Below are 25,554 nucleotides of genomic sequence, written 5' to 3'. Positions count from 1 at the left end.
ATTTGTGCTTGCTGCTGGCCATACTTTCGCTAATATCAGTGAACTCAACAGTAAATACCGGTCCACCTGGCGAAAAAACAGGCCCACAACTACTAAAAGACCGGCCCTCATACTGACCCATCAGACCAGCCAATCGGGCACTGCCTGATTGCCCTACAGGCCAGTCCAACTCTGTTACCGTACCAAGAATTCCACCTAGACCTAACCAAATGGATATATTCAAGACGTGAAGGGTTCTTTGGCCAATAGTTGATATACGCAACCAAGTTAATTATCTGTAACTTTACATCTCCCGCATTCAAACCTTTTTATAGATTTGCATGTATTGAGAATCATGCGGACAGTGGGAAATAATCAACAATAAGTGTGCTGATATGAACATAGGCGAAGGAAAATATTGCATGTCAGTTTGCAGCTTGTAGTGCTGTACATTCACATGCTTTGCACTCCCCTGCCAGGTACTGTTGGGAGCGGATGTTACACAGTGGTTTTCTTTGAAGTAGATGCCTCCGTTTCATGGGGACTTGTGCTCCCTTCCCCGAAACCCACAATGCACCACAACCGACTCAATCTCACATTTGTGTTTTCCCATACAAGTGGGAGTAAGTTAAGTGCAGTAATCAGAAACAGGGCAGTCAGTATATACTGTGCATACTAGAATAACATAAAACTATATTTAAAAGGTAATTTACGTTGAAATGTCATAGCTCCTATTTGCATCCGGCAAGGTTAGGTATGATTTTACAGCACTCCAAACTGCAAACTGATTGTTGTAGGTAAGTAATGTTTTCTGTTTGCAGTTGTGCTCCTCTAGATCACATACTTCGCATAGACTAAAGAGCAGTTTCCTTCTGCCTAAAGAGGTGTGGCCTTTGTGCTGCAGTGGAAACGCTAGGAACAGAGTTTTTAAGGGCAGTTTGCCAGACTTGGGCTTCTTGGTGGGTATGAATGTCCCAGTGTCCGGATGCAAACAGATTGTTACAGGTAGGAAACATTTACCTTTCTTTGTAAATCAAAGACCTGAAGATTTACTTAGTCTGCAGACTAATTTGGAGAGGAGTTTAAGCACTAATGTACTAATTGTAGAAGACAGATATTTTAGAAAGGAAATCATATTCTTCATTGCATACATTCATTTTGCTCATAAGCAGGGAAAGCATTAATGACAAGAAAACAGGTTCTATAACTGCTTGATGAGCAACTAAAGCTCTCAAGAGGTAAGTTTCCCTTCAGCATGTTTATCATGCCAATTTGAAATTCTACCCATAAACTCAGTAAGCACCACTTTGTAAGTGCTGACATGAGGAGACGTTAACAAGTAAGGCAAGCAGGCCTTATCCCGGTTCCCACCCTCACATCAAACGTATGTTGGTCACCTCACTCATAAGCACTGTTTTCCAGTCCTTGCTTTTCATGTGGCAGCCTAATGCACTCTGGCTGTTGCTGTCCAAGCCTCCAGTGAACTAGTTTGACTTGCACAGCTCATGGCAATGATTTATAGGTTAAAAGACCAGAACTGAACACACAGCTCTCACTTATCACAGCGCGGGGACACGCCGGTGGGCGTACTTCCAGGCGCTTTACAAATGCCCAAAATGAAAATGAAATGAAACAGTGCCCATCATATGGAGGGAGATGGTCAACCTGGCCTTCTACTCGCAACAATTACAGGTGAAAACAAGATCTAAAGATAGATGTGGTGGTGTTGATATTTTATAGGCTGTTCAGCCACTCCTGGGTTGACTCCATTAACCTGAAACATGTTTAACTACTAGATAGCAGATTTTGGACCACTTAAGAAATTAAAATCTTGGAAGCTTCAGAAGTATTGGTACTGTTAATTCACGGTTTCCTGTCCGGGTTATCTTGTGAAGCTACTAAGTAACTCAGACCGGGAGGCCTTCCTGTTGAAGCTACTACTTGTAGATAACCATTGGTTCAAGGCATGTGTGGCTGTAGATGCACATGCTTTGCATACTCCTGCCATCTAGTGTTGGGTCCAGATATGTGCAAGTTGTTTTTCTTCGAAGAAGTCTTTTGAGTCACGAGGTAAGGTGACTCCTCCTCTTGGTGGTAATGCGCATGGGCATCAACTTCATTGTTTGCTTGCTTTCTTTCTGGTTACTGACTTTGTTTCTCTGGTGTCAACCAACGTTATGGCCCTGCACATCCGAGATGGAATGAGAAAATGGGCATAATGGGGATGAGGTGCTCCTTAGCCTTGTGATTGCAAACAGAAAGGGAAAGACTGTAGCATGCTTGTTCCAACACTTCTATTTCCGCCCTGCAGCTCGTGCTTCAATGGTGGAACTTGCACAGACAGCGTCAACGCCTACATCTGCACCTGCCGCCCAGGCTTCACAGGCTTAAACTGTCAGCACGAGATTGACGAGTGCGAGTCACAGCCTTGTCTGCACGGAGGGGTGTGCATAGACGGAGTGGAGTCATTCCGTTGTACCTGCCAAGAGGGTTATACAGGCAGCCAGTGCCAGGTATTGCACCACTTAAACCGCTTTCTTTTAAAGGCGCCATTTAACTTGTTAAAGAAACCGGTTCTGTTTTGATGGGTAAGTGGATCACATCAGAAAAGTTGTTTGGAAGGTACAGGAAAACCTGCTTTAAATATGGCATGTCCCATTGATTTATAGCATCATGCTGGCAGGAAAGACATCACTTCATATACTGCCCCCACGCCCCCTTTTGAGAGGCACAGCATCACTCATCATTCCGCTTTGATTAGACTGTTGAGATATGAGGTTATCTTTCCTATTCTATGACCCTGCCAGGAATTAAGACCTTCTCTTCTATTCTACCTCCCTGCTGCGGGGCACATCTTAACCTCCAATTTCACTTCTACTACCCTGCCTTCAGATAGGGCAATGCTTTCCTATCCGTTCCTGCAACCCTTAAGTTGGGAGGCCTTGCATTCACTCTCGCTCCAACTTTCTACCCCACCTTCGACCTGAAAGGTGCTGTTACTACCTGCTCTATTAAACCTCCAAGCTGAGATCACTTCTATTCCAGGTCTCTCTCTCCAGGTCAATTTCTGTTCCAGCCTTAGCATCAACACCTCCACACCCCATTGCCCCCCATTATGCCTCGACTTTACATCTGTACCACGTGATGCAAGGCGTTCCCTTCTTGACAATTGTTTGTCACGACTAAGAGTCGTGAGACCACATTGTTTTACCTCAGCCTTCCGAGCTGAACAAGTGGTTGTATGCAATTAGGGACCCCGTTTTGCAGTCCTGAACTCATTAACCATTCAGTGCATTCTGAATATGCTGCTTCCATTCACCTTGGTTGACTCAATTGGACTCCATATACAGATTACAATGGTTTGCAGAAGCAAAGACTGAAATGGAATAAGGTGATGTGTAGACATCTGATAAACCAATCAATTCTGATTGTCCCTCATTGCTGCCATACTGCCATACTGTAGTATCTTCAGATCTTCCTCACCACGTTAATACCTACATGGTCAGAAAAGAATGCGGATTGCTCTTGAGCGTAGAGTATCATTTTTGCTTGTGTGCATAGTATGTGGGTGGCATTGCAGTGGAATAGATCACATTGATTTTGTGAGTCTTTGGTAAATATTGCTGGTTCTGAGCAGATGCTCCTGATTACATGTAACCTATTTTCTCCTCCTACTTCCAGAACTACTTGGACTGGTGCAGCAGATCTCCCTGTCAAAACGGGGGTCGCTGCAGGCAAACTGGGGCTTCCTTCAAGTGTGAATGTCCTGGGGGATGGACCGGTCCATACTGCGACATTCCCAGTGTTTCCTGCATGGTGGCAGCTAGCAGGAGAGGTGAGGGATTAAAAGTGGCTTGACCTGTGCATTTGCACACGTGAAATAAACTGAATGAAATAGCACTAAATAACAAGAACTTTGAACCACAACTGTTTACAGAAGGAATAATGAGAGGGTGTTGTGTGGATGGGGGGAGCTGGAGAAGAACACTTCTAAAGGAATTGAATAAGGTGGAGGGGTCTCTCAGAGACATTGTCGCTGGATTAGAGCGAAGGACCTGGTATGTCTACTCTGATTGAAACCTAGCTCACAGTTGGTTATTGGCCATTAATGGAAAATACATAATTCATATTAACTGGAATTCCGCAGACCACACAGCATGAGGGTTTATTGCTTGTTTTGTCCTCCGATAGTTGACATGTTTTCATTTAAAATACTGACTCTTTTGAAGCACCAAGTCTAATGATGAGTGCTGTGGTTAGTTTCAAAAGTCCTGATGGCTCCTGTGTAATTTTGGTTTTGGTTTGGATGGTGGAGAAGCCGTCTCAGAAGTTAGTGTGATTGTTTGGTGCTCAGTACTTTGATTGTTGCTCCTAATATCCTTCTCCCTGTGCTGTAGGGGTGAGCATGGACAATCTGTGTGAACACGGAGGCTCGTGCATCAATGCTGGGAGCACGCACCAGTGCATCTGCATGGGAGGTTACACGGGCAGCTACTGCGAGACCGAGGTGGACCAGTGCCAGCCGAATCAGTGTCATAATGGAGCCAAATGTCACAGCTATGTAGGAGGCTACGTATGTGAGGTGAGATGGACAGTCTAGTCCAAGAGCTAACTCAGATCATTGTAAATTGCTAACACACACAGAAAAAGCATGCTTTGTTTACATTTATAGAGTGCTGTTCGAGTTGATTTAGAAACCAGTTCCTTTGATGGAGCTAGAACACACACTGACATCCCCTAAATGAAAGGAAGTATCAATGTTAAACAGACGACATGCAATTATTATAACTCCAATCACATCTGGAACTTTTCTACATTTGCAACAAAATGTTATATTTTAAACCCAGCTTTGGCTCCTTAGTACAAGGGTGTGCTTTTTATTCTTTTGCCTTAATGTACTGCTTTCCAAGCTCTCTTGTGTGGCTACCAAAAAGGCCAGACTTGTTCCAGCAGAGAGCATTTTATGCTTCTTGTTCCTTGAATTCTTTTCCTACCCCACAGATGAACACTTTTCTATAGGCCGGATGAACTTTTTTTTTTTAAACTTACCCTCCTTTAGAAAGAGGACAGCGGCATATTTAAAATGATGTGCTCTCTTCCCAGAGGGGGCATCCCAGAATGCAGTACAGCAGCTGGGTTCGGATACTATACACTTTTTGTTGACCTGTGCATGTTTATTCTTAGTATTCATGATCTTGGGTTCACTCAAGAACTCCTGTCTGACTGCTGGGGGGTTCAAAATGTAAGATTTTACATGCCATGCATTATTACATAATTACTGTTTAACAAATAGGATTTCAATCCAAAAAGACATCTGTATTTAGTAGTGTATTTGTAAAGCTTTGGCCTGTCTCCTATTTTTCTTCAGGTGTGTGCTGTGATTCTGGGCTATTGAGTCCCAACTCTGGCACCATCAATCACATTGTCAATTTTTGGCTGAAGACCGCCTTTTCTGTACACCTGCAGTTTGAGTTAAACTAGTTTAACCTTTCTGCAGTGTTTTTTGTGAAATGCCTGCTCCTTGAAACTTTAATTATCCCCTCAGGCAAAACTCAGTGCAAGCCTGACTGCCATATTACCTTTTCCCTTCACTTTTTTTTACTGCCACTTCATTTCTAGCTGCAATTTAATTTATTAGACTGCGTGGTTTTTCACTGGTTCTTTGAACAGCAGTATGCTGATCTTTTAGGGGTTATTTTACCTGATGGCTGATTTTGTGAAAAATAATAGCTGCTTTTTTATTTCACCTTACAATTTCCTTTAATTTTCACATTGTGCAACAGAGGTCCAATAATGGGACATCTTCAGAGGCTATTTATTTTTCTCCAGCTCTTTGAGTGGTTTCTCAGGGCTGAAGAGTGATGCTATACCCTGCATAAAACTATCTCTGAATACTCAATGTATAATGGTGCACTGCATTAATACGAGGACGCCCTGTACTGTCACATGCAGGGGCAATCATTTTCATAATATAATTGGTCATCCTTCCATACAATAGTCTGGCTGATTATTTAAATCATTATTGCTTTTTCTAATCAAAAAGATAAATACTCATCTGCCGCTTCTGAAAACTGAAGACACCATTGTACCGTACATAAAGAATCAGTGAAAGGTATCAGCTGAATGCGCCACAACTATTTCTGTTACATACACCATGTTATCAACTGTTACCCTCTTCACCCTCCATGCTTAAAATCAAGGAACCCATCAAGATGTAAGCACATTGAAGGCACTAGGCTTCATTGTGTTCTGATGTACAGCAGGTCCTCGTGTGAGCTCCCTCTGCGACAGTTCTCCTGTCCAGCTTGCCTGCAGTCCACCACCCTCTTCTTCCTGTCTACCTGCTGCCATCTGTGCCTCCTCTGCTAGTTTCTTGCTCAGTTTTTCCATTTTCTGCTTGTTTTCCCTCTATTTTGCCTTTTTCTACTCCTTTTTCTACTCCTTTTTCTGCACTCAGTTTTGCCAATTCTGCTCTTTGTTAGGCCTCGCCTGAGCCAGCGCATGTGCTGCTCTGCGAGACATTTAGTAAGTGGCTTTCAAAAGTGCTACCACACATTTTTGCTAGCCTAGCGCTTGCGGTTACGCGCGCGTGCACACACGCAGCCACCAGCTTTCAGCACCCAATCAGGCGCCATCTGGCAAGCGCCTCGCTCAGCCCCTCCCCCACCACAAAGCGTGTTACGCCGCATCTGCTTCTGCCCACCTTGTTGGTTTCAATCCCTTCGCCGCCACCAGTGCATTTTTACTATCACTTTTCCCCATTTGTTCCCTTAATGGTGCGCAATGCCATGATGTCCTCAGTGAAACATTAGGAGTCGTAATGATTTGAGATGTACTCTCGGAGATTCGTCCTACCCCCTTTTTAGTTGCTCCAAATCATCTCAACAGTCAAAGTCTGTGATGAAATCTTTGGGGACTCTGCTCAGGTGCCTTTCTCTTGCTCATGGATATGTTCTGACGCCGCAGTAACCACAGATGAGGCAAAATGTGTCTACTATAGGTTAAACAAAGGGGTAAATGTAAATAGGGTTAAAGATGCAGTCAGTGTGGGAGGACGCACAAAGCTGTGACGCGTTCCATCTTTACTTCACCACGCGGAACGTAATGCTTAGCTGTACTTTAGGTTCACGTGAGCGTCAAATCTTCTCTGATCTGACTAGATAGCTGACCTGCAGCGCGACAGCATCACCTGCTGGATCGTGACATGTGCTACATCACAAATCCACATATAAGAGATTCGCCAATCGCCAGAGAAAAACCAGCATTGGCATAGCTTTTTTTCTCGCTTTTTGTTAGGAGTCTGTTCAGGACTGTAGTATTCTTTGTGGGCTTTTTCAGTATTTGTTTAATCAGGGCTTGCCTCCAGAATTCTTGGAATATAACTGTGTCAAGGAAAACTTTACTTGTACTCCATAAGATGGAGGCAAAAGATTCCTGGTCTGCAGTGCTTTAAATGGAACAAGCATTGGCATTGCCAATAGGTCTCGCCTTTGGGACCTTATAAGTGTTTTTGGCCATGCAACGGTTGATATTGTTACACAAATGATATTGTGCTGCATAACTAAATACTTATAAGGTCCCAAAAGTGAGACCGATTGGCTACGCCAATGCTTGTCTGCTCTGCCTTTTTCCTCTAATGTTTTGTCCTGTTTTGCCTTTTTCGCTGGTTTTTCTGCCCTCTGTTTTGGCTTTTTCTACTTGTTTCTTCCCCCTTCCTGCCGTTTCCTTCCTCCTACTGTTTTCCTCCTCCCACCACCCAGTGCCCCACCCTCCCACAAGACCTACTTAATGGTGGCCGCAGTACACCCCATTAAGCAGGTCCTCATTCCGGCTCCCCCTGCAACAGTTCTCCGGTCCAGCTTGCCCACAGTCTGCTAACCTCTGCTGCATGTCTACCTGCTGTACCAAAGGGGATGATGGATGGAGCATTTGAGCAAATCAAAACACTCACCCCCAGTCAACTGATATGGGTTAGTCCATCATCATTCTTTAGCTCACCCCACCACCCAAGTTCAGACATAGCCATATGCAAATCAGTCTAACCCCGTGCCTCCTGGGAACAGTCCAGCTCGAACTGCCAAGCCATGTCTTCCCTGGACCGGAAAGAAGCATCCTGGGACCGGTTTCTGGCTAATCAGCCGTCATCAGCCAGGCTACCTTGAATCCAGTGAGCAAGGGACCCACATTTGGGCATACCCTGCCAACTTAGGGCAAACAAAGCCATACCAAAGGGGGTGATGGATGGAGCGTTTCAGCAAATCAAACACTCACCCCCAGTCAACTGATCTGGGTTTAGTCCATCATCATTCTTTAGCTCACTCCACCACCCAAGTTCAGATATAGCCGTATGCAAATCAGTCTGACGCTGTGCCTCATGGGAACAGTCCAGCCCAAACTGCCACGCCATGTCTTCCCTGGACCGAAACCGGTCCCAGGATGCTTGTTTCCGGTCCAGGGTCCAGGTCCAGGTCAGACTGATTTTCATATGACCATGTCTGAACTGGGGTGGTGGAGTGAGCTAAAGAATGATGACTGGGGGTGAGTGTTTGATTTGCTCAAACGCTCATCCGTCCATCATCCCCTTTGGTAGCGCATGTCTACCTGCTGCCCTCTCTTTGTGCCTCCTCTGCTCATTTCTTGCTCTGTTTTGCTTTTTCTGCTTGTTTTCCTGCTCTGTTTTGCCCCCTCCTGTTCTTCTTCGCCTTTTCTGCTCATTTTTCTGTCCTCTGTTGTGCCTTTGCTGCTCGCTTTGTCCCTTTTCCCGCCATTTCCTCAAGACCAGGCTTTTCAACTGAGACCCCGCACCCAGATACCCCCAAAGGTGAAAGTGCTGTGCTTTACAATGCTGATTGATTGATTAGTGGACCATTGGCAACAGGATACATCACTATTGTAGACATTCAGAGCTTGCAACTTTAATTGTGGGAGCCAACTCCAGTCACTGCTACATGTAGATTCGTTTTCTCTGTGTTTATAAACTGGTCGGCAACAAGGTAACTTTATTTTGTTTATTTAACATATAGTAAGTAGACTTTGGTAAGTTGTTCTATAAGAATCTCTGCCATTTTGGGAATTAGGATTATGCTGGTGTCCTTAATTGAATTGTTACTGCCTGGGTCCTTGGCTGAACTAGATGGCTTGGCATTGTCCTTATTTCTAGATTTGGTGTGGGTGTTGACTGAGGTTGGGACTATTTTTTCTTCTTCAGACTAAAATGTTCACATATACTTCCTTGTTTTACCAGTGCCCACCAGGGTTTGAGGGCAAGAACTGTGAATATGACATTGATGAATGCCAGTCCCATCCTTGCCAGAATGGAGGCACCTGTGTTGACTTGATTGGGCGTTATATGTGTTCCTGCCCACCAGGAACTCTGGGTAAGATTACGCTTCTCTGACAGCAATAATGTTTTGTTAAAGCCACATGACAAAATACATATGCCTTTTCTTTTACCATGTTTTATTGTCGTGATTTGCAAGTCTGCAGCTCATTCTTGTGCCCAGCGTGGCCACTGTCTTTTTTTGTAAGTGGAACAAGCCACTTGCTCCTAAGAATGAATTTACATTTCAAACTGGGTGGCTAACTATACTGAAAAAATGGCAAAGAGCCTATTTGCATGAATGGTGAAATGAAGTAGCAAGTATATACATGATGTGTTCTCACATTTTACTCGGTGAGCATGGCATTCTATATCGTTTGAACTGGAAGAAGGGAGGTTTACCTAAGTGAGATGGGAGATTGATGTGAAACTGTTTTCACCAATAAAATTATCAGGCATAACCGCCTCTTATAGATTAAGCTTGCCTCCAATATCTTTGTGGCTCTCAGAACCTTTTTGCTCATAGCATGTATGGCTGTAAACTAGCATGCTTTGCATAGTCCTGCCACCTAGTTTTAGTTGCTTTTCTTCGAAAAAGCTTCAAGTCATGAGATTGTGACTCCTCCCTTACTTTTACAATGTGCATGGACACCGACTCCACCCTTGGATTGCTTTTTTTCCACCTGTTTCAGAAGTGTTCTGTAATGTTTCTCAGGGCCTTTCTCAGGCATACCTGGACGCAATCCTCTACACCCGAGGTAGGAGGATAATCTTTCTAGTCTTGTCATAAACAGAGAATGATTGAAATCTACCAGAGAAGAATCTCTGAATCGATGCCTCCAAGTCGTCCTTCCTTCGGACGTCACAACTTTAAAAATGTGGGCGAATACAGCTTCATGGATCGCATGCCATTCTATTTTTGCCCACAGTGCAACACTATCCTTGGACTGATCTTTATGACATATGCAACCTTTACTTCTCCTACCGTGTGTGAGTCCTCTTCAGATGTATTCATAGAACAATACTCCCTCGACACCGAGGCAAAGGATGGAGGGTCCTTGGGATTCCTGACACCAAGGCCACAAAATGTCTTCCAGTGCCCCCAAAGGGGAGGAGATAGGAGTGCCTTTGCTGTAGATGTCTTCCAGTGCCCCCAAAGGGGAGGAGATAGGAGTGCCTTTGCTGTAGATGCTGATGGAGTTGTAAACGAAGCCCACTCCCAGGGCGGCAGTCAGCACTACCCCGGCACTCTGCGCGTTCCTGAAGTACCACACCAAAACGCTTTAGTGCTAAGGCAGAGCACTGCTCCGAAGGGAGTCTGGCATTCAGCCCTAACTGGTCCAAACCCTCCACGTATGGTGCACCGTTGCCCTCTGGCTCTGGATAACACCAGCCTCGGAGCCGAGCAGACCACAGAGGAAGAGAGAGAACCACCACCATGCCTCCTCACCTATGAAAGCAGTTAGGATCCGTACTCGGGCCGAAGTTGTTGCCAAAAAAAGTAGAGGCCAATGACTAGACCTTTGATGCAGAGATCAGACTTTCCAAGGCACCCATTCTCAAAAGGCTATTGGAGGAACTGGATGTAATACCAGAGATAATTTTCATAAGTCGTGACATTAGGAAGATTTTCACAAACCCTCAGGGGAAATCTCCAGCACATTGCTGCTGATACCCAAAAACTGAATCCTCCTTTTCGGGGAAGAAATTGCTACCTTCACCTAGGCACTCCCCTCCACAACATCCTTTACAACGCTAGAAAGATAATTTCACTCTTATTCTGATACCTGCAGCCATAATGAGGAGGGAGACCTATACGACAATCCTGTGGTGGCAGGAGTGGAGGGTGATGACCCATGGAAAGACTGTCCGGTAACCAGATGTTCAAGACCTTGATCCTTAGCCCATCAAGCCCTTACGCACACTCCCGTCCCCACCACCCCATGATGAAATCACAACGTATCCTGCAGTGATGCAGGGGGCTGCTTGTCGCCATAAGGTGGAAATGTACACTATACAACAAAAGGGTGACTTCGTAGTGGAAATCCTTTCAGATTGAGACCAAAGTCCAGTTTCTACCAGTGCTCAAATGGATGTTCAAAACAGTTCCTGACAATTTAAAGGACCCAGTTAGGGCAAAAGTAGTTACATCTACGGTAGAGAGGAAATTCAAGTTGTCTCCCATTGCCCCTCTCTGTACATTAGGAAGTGGGCTTCCACCCAGGCAACTGGGAATGTTTTTTTTTTTCTTGTTTTTTTTTTTGCAGAGTTTTATATAGCGCGAACTAGACCCGAATCAGGTATCAGAGCGCTTTACATATTTCCAGTTACATTACATGAGGACACACTTTCATTTTAGGCACGGGGAGATTAAGTGATTTGCCCAGAATCACAGGAGATTTTTGGCGTCATTACCGAGACTCGAACCCAGATTCCGAGGTCGAGCGCCCTAGCCTTTCTGGATGATCAAAGTAAGAGTTTTGGTGCTGCGGAGAAGAGGGTTGTGGTAGGGGCAACTACTCGGTGGTGAATAGCCCACTCCATAGACTTGCTATCAAACTATGACTGGTATAACTAAGAATAAATTGAGGCCTTCATACAGCACCTTCCAGAGGCCTATAGAAAGAGCGGTGAAGAACTGGTTGCAGAGGGGAAAACTATCTCTATTGCAACCATCAGGTGCACTCTGGTTGCACCTTAGACTGCATTCCGTAGTGTCAAAGCTATTGTCCTCCTGCACTGGTTTGCGTGGCTTCACATTTCAGGTTTTACATCAACGGTGCAGCAACATCTTCTTGACGTCCCCTTGATGGGATGAGCTATTAGAGAAGTTCAAAAGACACCAAGATTGCTAAGACCATGAGCACATGGTCTGCTTCAAAGGGATGCTTTTGTAGGCACCAGGCAAGAGGGGGCATTCAGTCAGCACCACCAGCCCTGGCATATTTGTTCTAATGACAGGAGCAGGCTTTCCACATTCCTACATACAAACCAGGGTTACTCAAGGAGAGGATATAGGGGGAACAATGGTAAAGACAGAGGAAGAGGTGGCTCCGTCAAAAGAGCCCTTGCCCCCAAATTCTGACTCTCCCAGATCATGTGACACCTATATGTGGGTTGAAATTTAATTTCCACCACCGCTGGATGGAAACCACATCAGATCGGTGCTGCCCAGAAGAGGTACTGCCTTGAGTTTCATACCATCTCACCCAGCATACTACCTTGATGCCACTACCTCCATCATACCATCTAACCCCTCTTGCAATTAGAGGTCGCAGCTGTGCAACCAGTACCCATACATAAGCAAGGAGAAGGAGTCTTCTAACTAAACCTCTTCATTCCAGAGAAGGACTCGCTTCGCCCAATACTAGATTTGAGACCAATTGATTAATACATTCTGTTTCAATAAGAAGTCTCTACAGTATGTCCTCCCATTTATTTGACAGGGGGGAATTCATCTCATTGAATCTTACTCCCACACCTCCTTCAACCCTGCTCCTCACAAATACCTTTGATTTGTGGTAAGTGGACAGCATTTGCATTGTGTTGGAATCACCGCCACTCCAAGGGCTTTCACAAAAGTGTTTTGGAAGTGGTGACTGATCATCTTCACTCCTCATAAGTTTATGAAGGACGTTTTTGAAAAGCTACTTTTAGGGAACAGTACATGAGTAATTGAAAACTGGAGCAAGTAGCTGTGTGATATGTCTTCTGTATTTCGAGCAAGGGTATCATGCACTTTTAAAAAGGTATTGCGATGAAATAAATGTGTTGGTTTGGACTATTATCTAAGAATGTATTTGGCAGTATGAATTTCTTCTTGCACCACTCCTCCTTCAAGTGGTATGTGAACATTGTGCTTGTAAGTATAAGATGTATTTTTTTGTACGATTATATAATGAGGCCAGAGCCCGAAATAAATTTGATTTGGAGTTTCACTTTTGCAAGTGGCAATGGAAGGCCTCTTCAGGGTATTGAGACTATGAACATACTCGGACTTGTTTGCTTGTGATTCACCATGGTTTGTATTCTGATGTGATTGCTGCAGCTGCTGTTAATAAAAAAAACATTCACCATTCACTTTCAGCTGTGCACGTAATATGCAGGCACCTCAAAGAGAGTTCAGAACACCCACTTGTGCCTAAAATGTTTTTCTATCTTGCTGCAGGAGTCCTCTGTGAAATCAATGAAGATGACTGCGCCCCCACCAGCCGCACCCCAAAATGCCTCAACAATGGCACCTGTGTGGACAAGGTTGGTGGTTACCGTTGCAATTGTCCACCCGGATACACTGGCGAGCGGTGCGAAGGGGACATCAACGAGTGTCTGTCAAACCCCTGCCATCCCCAGAATATGTTGGATTGCATTCAACTCTCCAATGACTATCAGTGTGTTTGCAAGCAGGGATATGCAGGTGAGCAACACAAAACTACATCCGGGTTTCCAGTGTCTTATGTGCAAGGTCAAAAGGGGCAGATTTTGAAGCTGATACTTCTGTGGTGAAGTGATTTCTGAATGACAGTTGTGCATTGAGACACAAGGATCTCTTTATGGAGAGGGAAGGGAGTTTGTGTTGTGAAATTGAAAAGCTGATTATGGTGTTTGAATTCATGTTGATGGTTTTGGACATCTATATGGAAGGTACACAAGTTGATGCAAAGATGTAGAGGGCTTACAGGCGTAGGAATTGAGAGTTTAGGAACATACAGATAGTTGAAAAGTGTGGGTGTTCCTTTGATGAGAGAAGGACAAAAGGTTAACCTGTTTCAGTTTGGGATTAACTGCCTAAATGCTCTCGCACCCTTGCTCCTACGTGTGTTTAGGCGAATCGTGTTAAAGCCCCAGATGCTTTTATGCCCTTGCAACATTCTTGCCCTCAGGAGAACAGCCAGAAAGACTTTGCCACAACTATAGCAGAAATCCAAACCCATAGGTAGCCGTGCCTTCCTCCTGTGTATCTTTCTCTGCCTGATGATAATGAACATCTAGTTATTCAGGTTTCACTCTTTTGCTGTGGCAACGTGCAGGGGGACTCCTAAGAACAGATCAGAATGGGGGCACCTACACTTTATAGAGATTTTGTTACGGTAAACCGAACATACACTTTTATTTCCAAGTGCTCCAGAATTTATTCAAGCACTTAATTAACCAAAACCTTTATTCCTTTAAATGTTAGGAACTTTCCTGCGGATATCTTCTCATTCACCCCCCCCCCCCCCAACACACACCCACTTCAAAGACACACTTGTTCATATTTTGTAAAGCTGCTTTCTTTTAAAAGCCCTTGTCTGGTGGCATTTAATGGCTGGGATGTTCTACCATACAACTATAAGGCACTGGTATTAATGATAAGAATGAATCTGTTATAGATTCACATGCTTTACATAATCCTTTTTAATGACTCTGAACTCATCCTGCCCCCTCCCAATAATACAATCGTGGGGCATAGATGCCAGTAACCTTAGTTCCCAGGCCTATGTTTTTTTTCCTCTTAAGTTCTTATGCAGATTCTTCTACTTCAAAGACACAAAAGTATCCCCTCTGGAACCAATATGGCTCCTTTGGAACAGCGAAAGATGGGGAATCGTCTGTCGCAAGATGGCAGCACACCCAAAATGTGGGTGGGAAGGGAAAGAAACCCTTTTCTGTATACAACCCTCACTCGCTCTAATGCTTCATCAAGGTCACACCAACTCCTAAAGGTCGGGTGGGCTTAACCATAATCCAGGGAGCACTTATGAAGATTGGGTTTATGGGGCGTAGCTTTAAAGATAAAATTCCTCACCCACTCCAAAAGTTTCCTTTAGTAGTGGGGTGGGAGGGAAGTTTAAAAATGTATAAAGGGCTAAAATGATGTAATGTTCTTATGACCCTAAATCACCAACATGTTTCAGCCCTGTCCTATCTCCCTGTGCAAGGTCCTGGGCTTTCGTCAGGGTGGGTAGCGAAAAAGTCACTCCCCCGAAGACGTGATTGACGTGGCATGCAATTTGCATGTCAGAAAATTAGCCTCAGCATTATTCGGGAATTACCTAATTTCAAAGGGGGCACCAGCTCCCAAGGGGGCATGAGAGGGAGGCCTTGTAGTCGCACTTTCGTCAAAGGTCCCATACCTACACCAAACCTAGTCTCAGCACAGCTTCCCTGCTTGCAGTGTCCTATTAATAAAGGAAACTTTTGGAGTGGGTGAGGCAGGAGCAAAAGAAATGGTGAAGATTTTATAAGGGAGCCCCTTAAAGGACTTGTCCAGAGGGAAAACCATGAAACAGTAGGAATAACCTGCTTTCTAGATACTGAAGTCCATCTGTTCTTGTTTCCCGTTCTACAGGTCGGCGATGCCAGAGTGCTGTGAACACGTGTGAATCTCAACCCTGCCAGAATGGAGGCATCTGCCAAGTGACGGTGAACATGCCACTAGGTTACACCTGTCGATGCCCACCGGTACGTGAAATATTGTGAATGGGGCAATGGCATACAAGGGTGCTTCCACTGAAAAGTGCTTTATCCATAACACTGGTTGGGTGTTTGCGCACCTCTGTATCATACACGCTTTTTTTTTTTTTAAATAGCCCATTTCAACAAAAATACAACTTGCAAGCACAACTCCTTTTTTTAGTTTTATTTTGTTGCAATGAACCCACTTTAAAAGGAAACAACAAAGAAAATGCTGGAAACTAAAAGTCTTGATCGTTTAGTTATCCATGGTTTATCCATTGTTGTTTGTCCACGTTATTGAGGCATTAGATTGACACTTTAAGGAAGCCAAGCTGCCCCAGAGTCCAACTGTAATTCCATCTCCGATTGCCCCTGTTAGTTTTTCCAGTCTGTGAAGATTATCTGAACCGTATGCCTTGCTTTCTTATCTGTTTCAGTATTAAGCATCCGTTTTTGGAGCATATAGCTTCCTCACATTTTTTGACCTTTTTGAAAAGCGAAATTGCTTTTAACTTCTTTCCCACAATTGCTTTTTCTCTGCTGTTTTCCTAGTCAGCATGGCAGCACTCTGATAAGTACACCGGCCCAGACAAAGCGACCACTTTGCATAATTTGCCTGCATTGCAGTCAGACAGTGGATGAGAACGTAGCTTTCAAAAAATACCTTGAGTGGCTAGCAAACAAAGAGATGGTCTAAGTATCTTGAGGCTCCAGGGTTACATCCTGGAATAGCACCAGGAAGTAATAGTCCAGTATCAAGTACACTGCTAAAATGCCCCCTGCGCTGGAGTAACTGAGCTAAATGTGAAAGTAGGGGCTGATTTTAAGCCCATTTGGTACTGAAGAATCCGTCACCATCAAGCATTTGTCTTGAGGACCGAAATCTCTGAACTGATGCCATGGGCATGCTGTGCTTCAGTACAGTTGCAGCCATTGTGTGTCCTTGGGCGTTTGCTCCTCGGTTCTTGTTTCATCTACCCTTTCCACATTTGAGAAATCTGATAAGGTGTTAACAGGTGTCCCTCCATGCTTCTTATAATCTCATCTTAGTAATGCAAAGTTTACACACAAGTATATTCAGCACAGCACATACGCCATGCTGTTTGGTAGCCCAGTTATTCCTACAGTACTTGCTTCTTATAGACGCAACACACCTTCACCAGACACAAGAGCATCTCAAATACACCAAACATAGCACAGACAGTCCCACACATAAACAGTTACATCTTAAAGGCAAGAGGACATCAGACAACATTTCACGTACCACGAACAATATTTACAGGTCAAATACCAGACTTTCCTGTCGCATCTTAGTGCACTAGCCACTCACACATACACACACACACACGGCAACTCGATTCCCACCTATGCATTCACTACACCGCGCACACAACAGCCAATACACCTGATGCACGCACCTACAAACACATTACACAAAATGACTCCCACATGACCGGCACCGGCCACGCAGTTTCATCATCTTTGTAAACTATGAAGATATTGCATAGAATTTGGCTTTTAAACAGTTATGAGAGTGCCATGCATTTAAATTTCTGCCAGATATGAAGACTTGCATACTATTTTCACAACATTCCCGCACACTGAAGGCAGTTCCAGGTAATCTTAAATTTTTTTTTTAAAGGTTCACAGACCAGTCATCTCAAGGTTTGTCCATACTTTAAGAGGGCTCTACTGCCTTGACTAAGACAAGTTTTCCCCTACCTTGGTTACAGATGAATGTATTAATGTATGGATTGCTTGTGAATAAAATTTATGAATGATCCCACAATGGGTTAGAAATGCTATGCATCGGTAATCTAAAACCTCTCATGGATACAAGTCCGGCTCTGACCCACACCATTCAGCACCGACCCACACTTCGGATCCCGAAGAACCCAACGCCGAACCCAACGCCTAAGACACCGGCGCTGACACCTACCCCATGCCAGGCTTCACATGCGTCCACTTCAAGAATGCTTAGCCAGTCAGTGGAACCAGTCACAGGGTCTATTAACCAATCTAGTGTTGGTAAGCAGCCATACTCGTCGCTCTCTGAAGTGGTGGAACACACAAAATGTATCAAAAGGACGGCCCTTCATTGACCCGGTTCCACAGACAGTACTAACAGCGGACGCGTCCCTCACTAGCTGGGGAGCTCATCTTCAACACACAGTGCAAGGCCTGTGGAGCCAACAGCAAAAGTTGCTTCACATCAATCATTTAGAATTGCTTGCAATCTTTCTAACTCTCAAGGCGTTTTAGACTCACCTGGAGGGCAAAGCTGTCTTGGTTCGTACCGACAACTTGACAGCTATGTATTACATACAAAAACAAGGGGGGCACACTCTCTCCAACTGTCCCACCTAGCCCTAGCCCTAGACATCTGGAGGTGGGCCTTTCACCGCAAACTTTATCTCCTAGCGGAACATCTCCCAGGAGTGAACAACCAGATTGCAGACCTCCTCAGCAGGCAGAGGCAAACATAAATGGGAGCTTCACTCTCAAGTTCTCGTCGCATACTTCCATGCTTGGGGAGTGCCTCATATTGATCTGTTTGCCCCACACCAAAATGGCAAAGCTTCGCCTCCAGGTATCCACATCCGCAATCCAAAGGCAATGCACTATGGATGAACTGGTCAGGGATATTTGCCTATGCTTTTCCACTTCTCCCACTCATTCCATTAGTGGTTCAGAAGCTCAGGCAAACACTTCTCACACTAATCCTAGTAGCTCCCACATTGGCATGTCAACGTTTGTTCACAACCCTGTTGGAGCGGTCTCTGGTCCCTCATCCAAAGCTGCATTTAACCTCCAGTCTCCTCACACAGAGCCATAGAGAAATCTGACACCCAGATCCCAAGCAACTGAACCTCCCGATCTGGCTCCTGAAGTCAGAGTTTGGTTATTTAAACCTTCCACCAGACTGTATGACTATCATTAGGGAGGCCAGAAGACCTACCACAAGGGCCTGTTACGCAGCTAAGTGGAATGTTTTGTTGTTTATTCCAATAACAATCATGTTCGAGGCATATGGGCTGCAGATGGTACATTTATGAATAGATCGCCATGTGGTGTTGGGCTCGGATGATTGCACTTGTTTTTCTCTTGGAGAAGTCTTTTGTCGTCACGAGACCGATGACTCCTCCTTTGGGTGCTAGTGCGCATGGGCATCGGCTCCATCCTTAGATTGTTTTTTTTCCGCCATCGGGTTCGGATGAGGATCGAAGCGCTCCGGATCGACTTCGAGAAAAGAGTTATATTTCGGCGCGTATTCCCTTTCCAATTCGACGGTATTGTTATCGAGCGCGAGTACATTTCCATTTCGACGCGCTTCGACGTCAACAACAAAATTTCCAACTTCTACGTCGACGAGACCTGGAGGCCTATCTCGACGTAGTCCAGCCCTGAGTCCATGGAAAGGACTCCATTCAAAAAATTTCCAACGTGTGGTGCTAAATTCCCACACAAGGACCTACACGAGGTGTGCAACCTCTGTTTATCACCTGAACATGAATCCAGGGACTGTGAAGCCTGCGTGGCATTCTCCTCCAAGTCGACGATTAGAAACCGTCGAGCCCGAAGACACGAGGCGTCGAGGATGCAGTCAGAGGCAATCCCGGAGCTGTTCGAGGCCCAGCACCCCGAAGAGGAAGAAGAGGAGGACGGATCGAAGCGGACGAGTCTGACGTCGAAGAAATCGACGTTCATCAAACCGTGAGTGACGACGTCCCTTTACCAAAAAACCGACCCCGCTTGGTGTCGACCCCGCCTTCGAGCCCGGTCAGACAACTGAAAAAAGTTTCCGACGCCCCGCCTTCGGGCTCGGCAACAAAACCGAAACACTCTGCCTCCCACCATGTTGGATCCGAGAAGCGGTCCACCTCGACATCGACACCGAAGCTCCATACCAAGGAAAGCTCGAAGTCGAAGCATTCCATGTCGAAACCGAAACAGGCTTCGACGTCGAAGACTCCTTCGACACCGAAAATATCAGACTCTAACAAACTTTCGGTGCCGAAAACACAAATTGACAGTCAGAAGCAAAAGCACCTTTCGGAACCAAACACTTCGGTACCGACACAGGAGCATCAAACAGATCCAAAACAAAAGACTTTGTTTATTGATCCGCAAACTGGCAAGGTGGTGACAAAACTACCTAAGAAGAGGAAGAATGAACAGTTGGAAGACAAAGCTCCTCCTCCTAAGAAGAGAACAATGGGGACGAATACAACTCCTCCCCTCTCTCCACAACCTAGAGATACATCATTTTCTCCTCTTCCTCACACTCTGCCAGCTATTCCTTTTACATCACGCCCATCTAAACCTCAAACAGATGTAGAAAGTGACACAGGGGAAGGGGAACTTCCTAGGGATGATGACGACACTGTCCCTGAAGACGCAGACCCATGGGAAGATTATAATGTAGTGTCAGATAATGACAACGACCCTGAACTGTATCCCTCAAAACCTTCACCACCTGATGATGATAATACAGGTTTTGCACAGTTAATTAATAGGGCAGCAAAATATCACAATGTAGATTTACATGCGGAACCTCAAATAGAGGATTTCCTTTTGGAAACACTACCTGCTGCACAAAGAACATCAGGTCACTACCAATGCTTAAGGGTCTCCTCAATCACACATCAGAGATATTCAAAGACCCTGTGAGGGCTAGAGTACTAAACCCAAGAATTGATAAAAAATATAAGGCAGCCCCAAAGGACCCAATATTTATCAAGGGACAAATGCCTCTAGACTCGCTAGTAGTCACAAACGCTCGTAAAAGAGCAAACTAGTTCACTACAGGAGAAGCTCCTCCTCCTGACAAGGAGTCAAAGTTAATAGATGCCTCTGGCAAAAGAGTAGCATCCCAAGCGGCAAACAGCTGGCACATAGCTAATACACAAGCGCTACTTGCACATTATGATAGAGCTCATTATGATGAGTTAGAAAAACTCATGACACATCTCCCTAAAGAACATCAAAAAAAGGCAGATCAACTCATACAAGAAGGGAAGATAATAACTAACACTTCCATTTAGTGCGCCTTAGACGCAGCAGACACTGCAGCAAGATCCATAAACACCAGTATCATGTTAAGAAGACATGCATGGCTCAGTCTCAGGGTTCAAACAAGAGGTACAAACATCCTTATTGAACCAGCCTTTTGATGGGAAAACACTTTTCGACTCCGGCACAGATGAGGCGTTAGAAAAGATGAAGAAAGATACAGAAACGGCTAAGTCAATGGGAGCATTGCAACAGCCAACTCAAAGGGGTTCCTTTCGTAGGTCCACCTATAGAGGCGGATCAAAGAATACAGCCAGCAATCAACCTCTTTTACACCAACATCACCCAAAGGTAATTCTAGAGGCAGTTACAGAGGTATCAACAACAAAGGTAGAGGCCGCGGAAATAACAACCGCAACTCTCCTACCCCAAAACAGTGACTTCATACAGCTCCCCCCAGACCATATAACACCGGTCGGGGGACGCCTATCACAGTTCCTACTTGTCTGGGAAAACATCACATCAGACAGGTGGGTGAGACAAATTATCCAACATGGTTATTGCCTAGAACTCACAGCTACCCCACCAAACATCCCCCCCCAAACAGCGTCCAATGAGTCAAGATCATCTAACACTGTTAAAACAGGAAGTACTATCACTACTAAAAAAGCATGCCATAGAGAGGGTTCCACAACATCAACAGGGAACAGGGGTATACTCTCTATACTTCCTAATTCCCAAAAAAGACGGGTCTCTAAGGCCAATACTAGACCTCAGACCTCTCAATGCATACATAAATTCGGAACATTTCCACATGGTCACGCTCCAACAAGTACTTCCTTTACTGAAGAAAGGGGACTTTCTTTCTACACTGGATCTAAAAGACTCTTACTTTCATATCCCAATTCACAAAGCCCACAGGAAATACCTCAGGTTTGTTGTAGAAGGACAACATTATCAATTCAAAGTCCTTCCGTTTGGGGTAACAACAGCACCAAGGGTGTTCACAAAATGCCTAGCAGTGGTTGCAGCTCACCTAAGAAGACAACAAATACATGTCTTCCCTTACTTGGACGACTGGCTAATAAAGGCCAAGTCACAAGAAGAATGTGTCTTCAAAACACACAAAAGACAATTCAGTTGCTGCACCAGCTAGGGTTTACGGTGAACTACACAAAATCCCACCTGCAACCAAACAAGGTTCAACAATATCTAGGGGCTACTATAGACACAAACAAAGCCAAAGTATACCCCAATCCAGTCAGGATTCAAACAATGATCTCATTGATTCAAAGATTTCAACCACAACACTCACTAACAGCACGAGAGTTCATGCAACTATTAGGGATGATGTCATCTTGCATACTGCTAATACCATATGCCAGACTACAAATGCGTCCGCTGCAAGAATGTTTAGCAACACAGTGGAATCAGGCTCAAGGTCAGATTACAGATCTGGTGTTGGTAGACGACCGCACACACCGCTCTCTGAAGTGGTGGAACACAACAAACATTTCCAAGGGGCGGTCGTTCCTAGAACCAATTCCACAAGTGATACTAATAGCGGATGCATCGCTCACCGGATGGGGAGCGCATATGGAGAAATATACAGTACAGGGAAGATGGAGTGTGCAGGAGAAAAAACTGCACATCAATCATCTAGAACTACTAGCAGTGTTTCTAGCATTAAAAGCCTTTCAAATGCCCATTCTCAACAAAGCAGTCCTGACCAGAACAGACAACATGACAGCAATGTATTATATTCAAAAACAGGGGGGACGCACTCTCTCCAACTATCCAGACAAGCGCAGGAAATTTGGAGATGGCCATTCCTCAAAACATCTATCTGTTAGCCGAACACCTACCAGGAGTTCAAAATCAGATAGCAGAACAAATACACGAATGGGAACTGCACGAACAAATACTGCAGCTATTCTTCCAAAGATGGGGACAACCAGAGATAGATCTCTTTGCCACTCATCAGAACGCAAAATGCCAAAGCTTCGCATCCAGGTACCCACACCACCTGTCGCAGGGCAATGCATTATGGATAAATTGGTCCAACAAATTTGCATACGCTTTTCCCCCTCTCCCACTAATTCCATTAGTGGTTCGAAAACTGCAACAACTTTCAATGACCATGATACTAGTAGCACCCACGTGGGCACGACAGCTGTGGTTCACCACGCTCCTGCAACTCTCACAGGTGCCACATCAAAAATTAAGAATTTTACCCATGCACCTTACACAGAACCATGGAGAAATAATGCACCCAGATCCCAAACAACTGAACCTGGCGATCTGGCTCCTGAGGTCCTAGAATTTGGATACTTAGATTTACCTCCAAACTGCATGGAAATCATTAAGCAAGCGAGACGTCTCACCACCAGAGCATGCTATGCGGCAAAGTGGAAAAGGTTTGCTGTATACTGTAACAGTAACAACATCAACCCTCTGGACGCATCAACAAAAAATATTATTTGCTACTTACTACACTTACAGCAATGTAACCTTGCTTACACCTCCGTTAGAGTACATCTTGCAGCTATAGCAGCATACCTGCAAAACAGGCAACATCTATCCCTATTTAGAGTGCCAGCAATTAAAGCCTTCATGGAAGGCCTCAAAAGAGTCATTCCACTAAGATTACCACCTTCCCCGGTCTGGAATCTCAACATAGTACTCACCAGACTAATGGGACCACCTTTCGAACCTATGCATAGGTGTGAAATACAATTCCTTACATGGAAGGTGGCCTTCCTTATAGCCATTACCTCACTCAGGAGAGTGAGTGAGTGAGTGAGTTACAGGCATTGACAATACAAGAACCATTCCTACAGTTACACCAGAATAAGGTGGTTCTTAGAACAAACCCAAAATTCTTGCCTAAAGTAATTTCAGCATTCCACATCAATCAGCCAGTGGAACTACCAGTCTTTTTCCCAAAACCACAGACGGTAGCAGAGAGGGCCCTACATACATTAGATGTCAAAAGGGCAATATTGTATTACATAGAAAGAACACAAACATTCAGGAAAACCAAACAACTATTTGTAGCGTTTTCCCCAACACATAAGGGCAATCCTATCTCTAAAGCAGGCATTGCCAGGTGGATTGTAAAATGTATACAAATATGTTACATAAAAGCAAAGAGAACATTAACTGTTCCTCCTAGAGCTCATTCTACACGTAAACTAGGGGCATCTATGGCATTCTTAGGAAACATTCCCCTAGATGACATATGCAAAGCAGCAACTTGGTCTACACCACATACCTTCACAAAACACTACTGTGTTGATGTGCAGGCAACACAACAAGCCAGGGTGGGCCAAGCTGTATTAAAAACTTTATTTCAAACTGTTGCTACAGACACTGGTGACCACCGCTAGGGAGGTAACTGCTGTATAATCTATTCATAAATGTACCATCTGCAGCCCATATGCCTCGAACGGAATATGCTACTTACCAGTATGCATCTGTTCTTGGCATAGAGGGCTGCAGAGTGGTACATGCCCTCCCTGCCTCCCCGGAAACCTGTGTCTGTTCCAACACCATCTTATTTAGATACACTTACATGGGCATCTTTCTGTATTCTATTATACTATTCCATCTAACCCTACTATGGCAAAACAATCTAAGGATGGAGCCGATGCCCATGCGCACTAGCACCCAAAGGAGGAGTCATCGATCTTGTGACGACAAAAGACTTCTCCAAGAGAAAAACAAGTGCAATCATCCGAGCCCAACACCAGATGGCGATCTATTCATAAATGTACCACTCTGGAGCCCTCTATGCCAAGAACAGATGCATACTGGTAAGTAGCATATTCCATCAACCCTCTTGATGCTTCCATATAAAACATCATCTGCTATCTGTTACACTTGCAGCAGTCCGCATTGGCTTACACCTCCATCAGACAATACCTCGCTGCAGTATCTGCGTATCTAGAAAATAGGCAGCATCTGTCGTTCTGCAGAGTACCAGTAATAAAAGCTTTCATGGAAGGACTAAAGAGTCATACCACCAAGAGACTCACCTGCCCCAGTGTGGAATCTTAACATAGTCCTCACAAGAGTAATAGGCCCACCTTTTGAACCCATGCACAAATGCGAACCACAGTTCCTCTCTTGGAAATCCGTTTTTCCTCATTGCAATCACTTCATAGAGGAGAGTCGGAGAACTACAGGCACTAACCATAGAAGAACCTTTTTTCCAACTACACAGAGACAAAGTGGTTCTTCGTACCAACCCCAAATTTTTACCTAAGATAGTATCTGCATTTCACATAAATCAGTCGTTAGAATTACCTGTATTCCTTCCTCAACCTGATTCTGTTGCAGAACGAGCTCTACACACCTTCGATGTCGGAAGAGCACTCTTGTACTACATCAGAAGAACAAAATAATTTTGTAAAACTAAACAACTCTTTGTTACTTTTGCACCACCACACAAGGGTGATCCTATCTCCAAATCTGGTATTGCAAGGTGGATTGTTAAGTGCATTCAAACTTGCTATGCAAAAGCAAAGAGGACTCCAACTGTACCCTCTAGAGTGCATTCTACTCGCAAGCTAGGGGCTTTCTCACCCCATAATTAACATTTGCTGCAACACGGTCTACACTGCACATACTCACCTAATACTATTGTGTAGCTGTGTTAGCGAGACTACAAGCCAATGTGGTCAAGCAGTGCTTAAAACACTGTTTCAGGCCACTCCAACACATACAGGATAGCCACCGCTTTGGGAGGATACTGCTATGTAGTCTATGCAAAGCATGTGATCTAAAGCTCACATGACTCGGACGGA

At 44.7% G+C, this 25,554-nt stretch overlaps 1 protein-coding gene across 1 annotated transcript in view; it reads left to right on the top strand.

The window, feature by feature from the left end:
- The window catches only part of NOTCH3 (notch receptor 3), a 209,312-nt gene that overhangs the window by 157,971 nt on the left and 25,787 nt on the right, over window positions 1-25,554 (top strand). Inside the window, exons 19-24 of the mRNA XM_078681656.1 lie at window positions 2,291-2,492; window positions 3,661-3,814; window positions 4,377-4,561; window positions 9,224-9,356; window positions 13,467-13,712; window positions 15,627-15,739. Of these exons, the coding sequence (XP_078537782.1) occupies window positions 2,291-2,492; window positions 3,661-3,814; window positions 4,377-4,561; window positions 9,224-9,356; window positions 13,467-13,712; window positions 15,627-15,739 (1,033 nt within the window). The remainder of the gene's footprint in view (window positions 1-2,290; window positions 2,493-3,660; window positions 3,815-4,376; window positions 4,562-9,223; window positions 9,357-13,466; window positions 13,713-15,626; window positions 15,740-25,554) is intronic.

The sequence above is a fragment of the Lissotriton helveticus genome, chromosome 1_1 (genome assembly GCF_964261635.1).
Source record: "Lissotriton helveticus chromosome 1_1, aLisHel1.1, whole genome shotgun sequence".
Lineage (NCBI taxonomy): Eukaryota > Metazoa > Chordata > Amphibia > Caudata > Salamandridae > Lissotriton > Lissotriton helveticus.
Note: the sequence above shows the minus strand (reverse complement) of the source record. Positions and strands in the feature narration are given on the sequence as shown.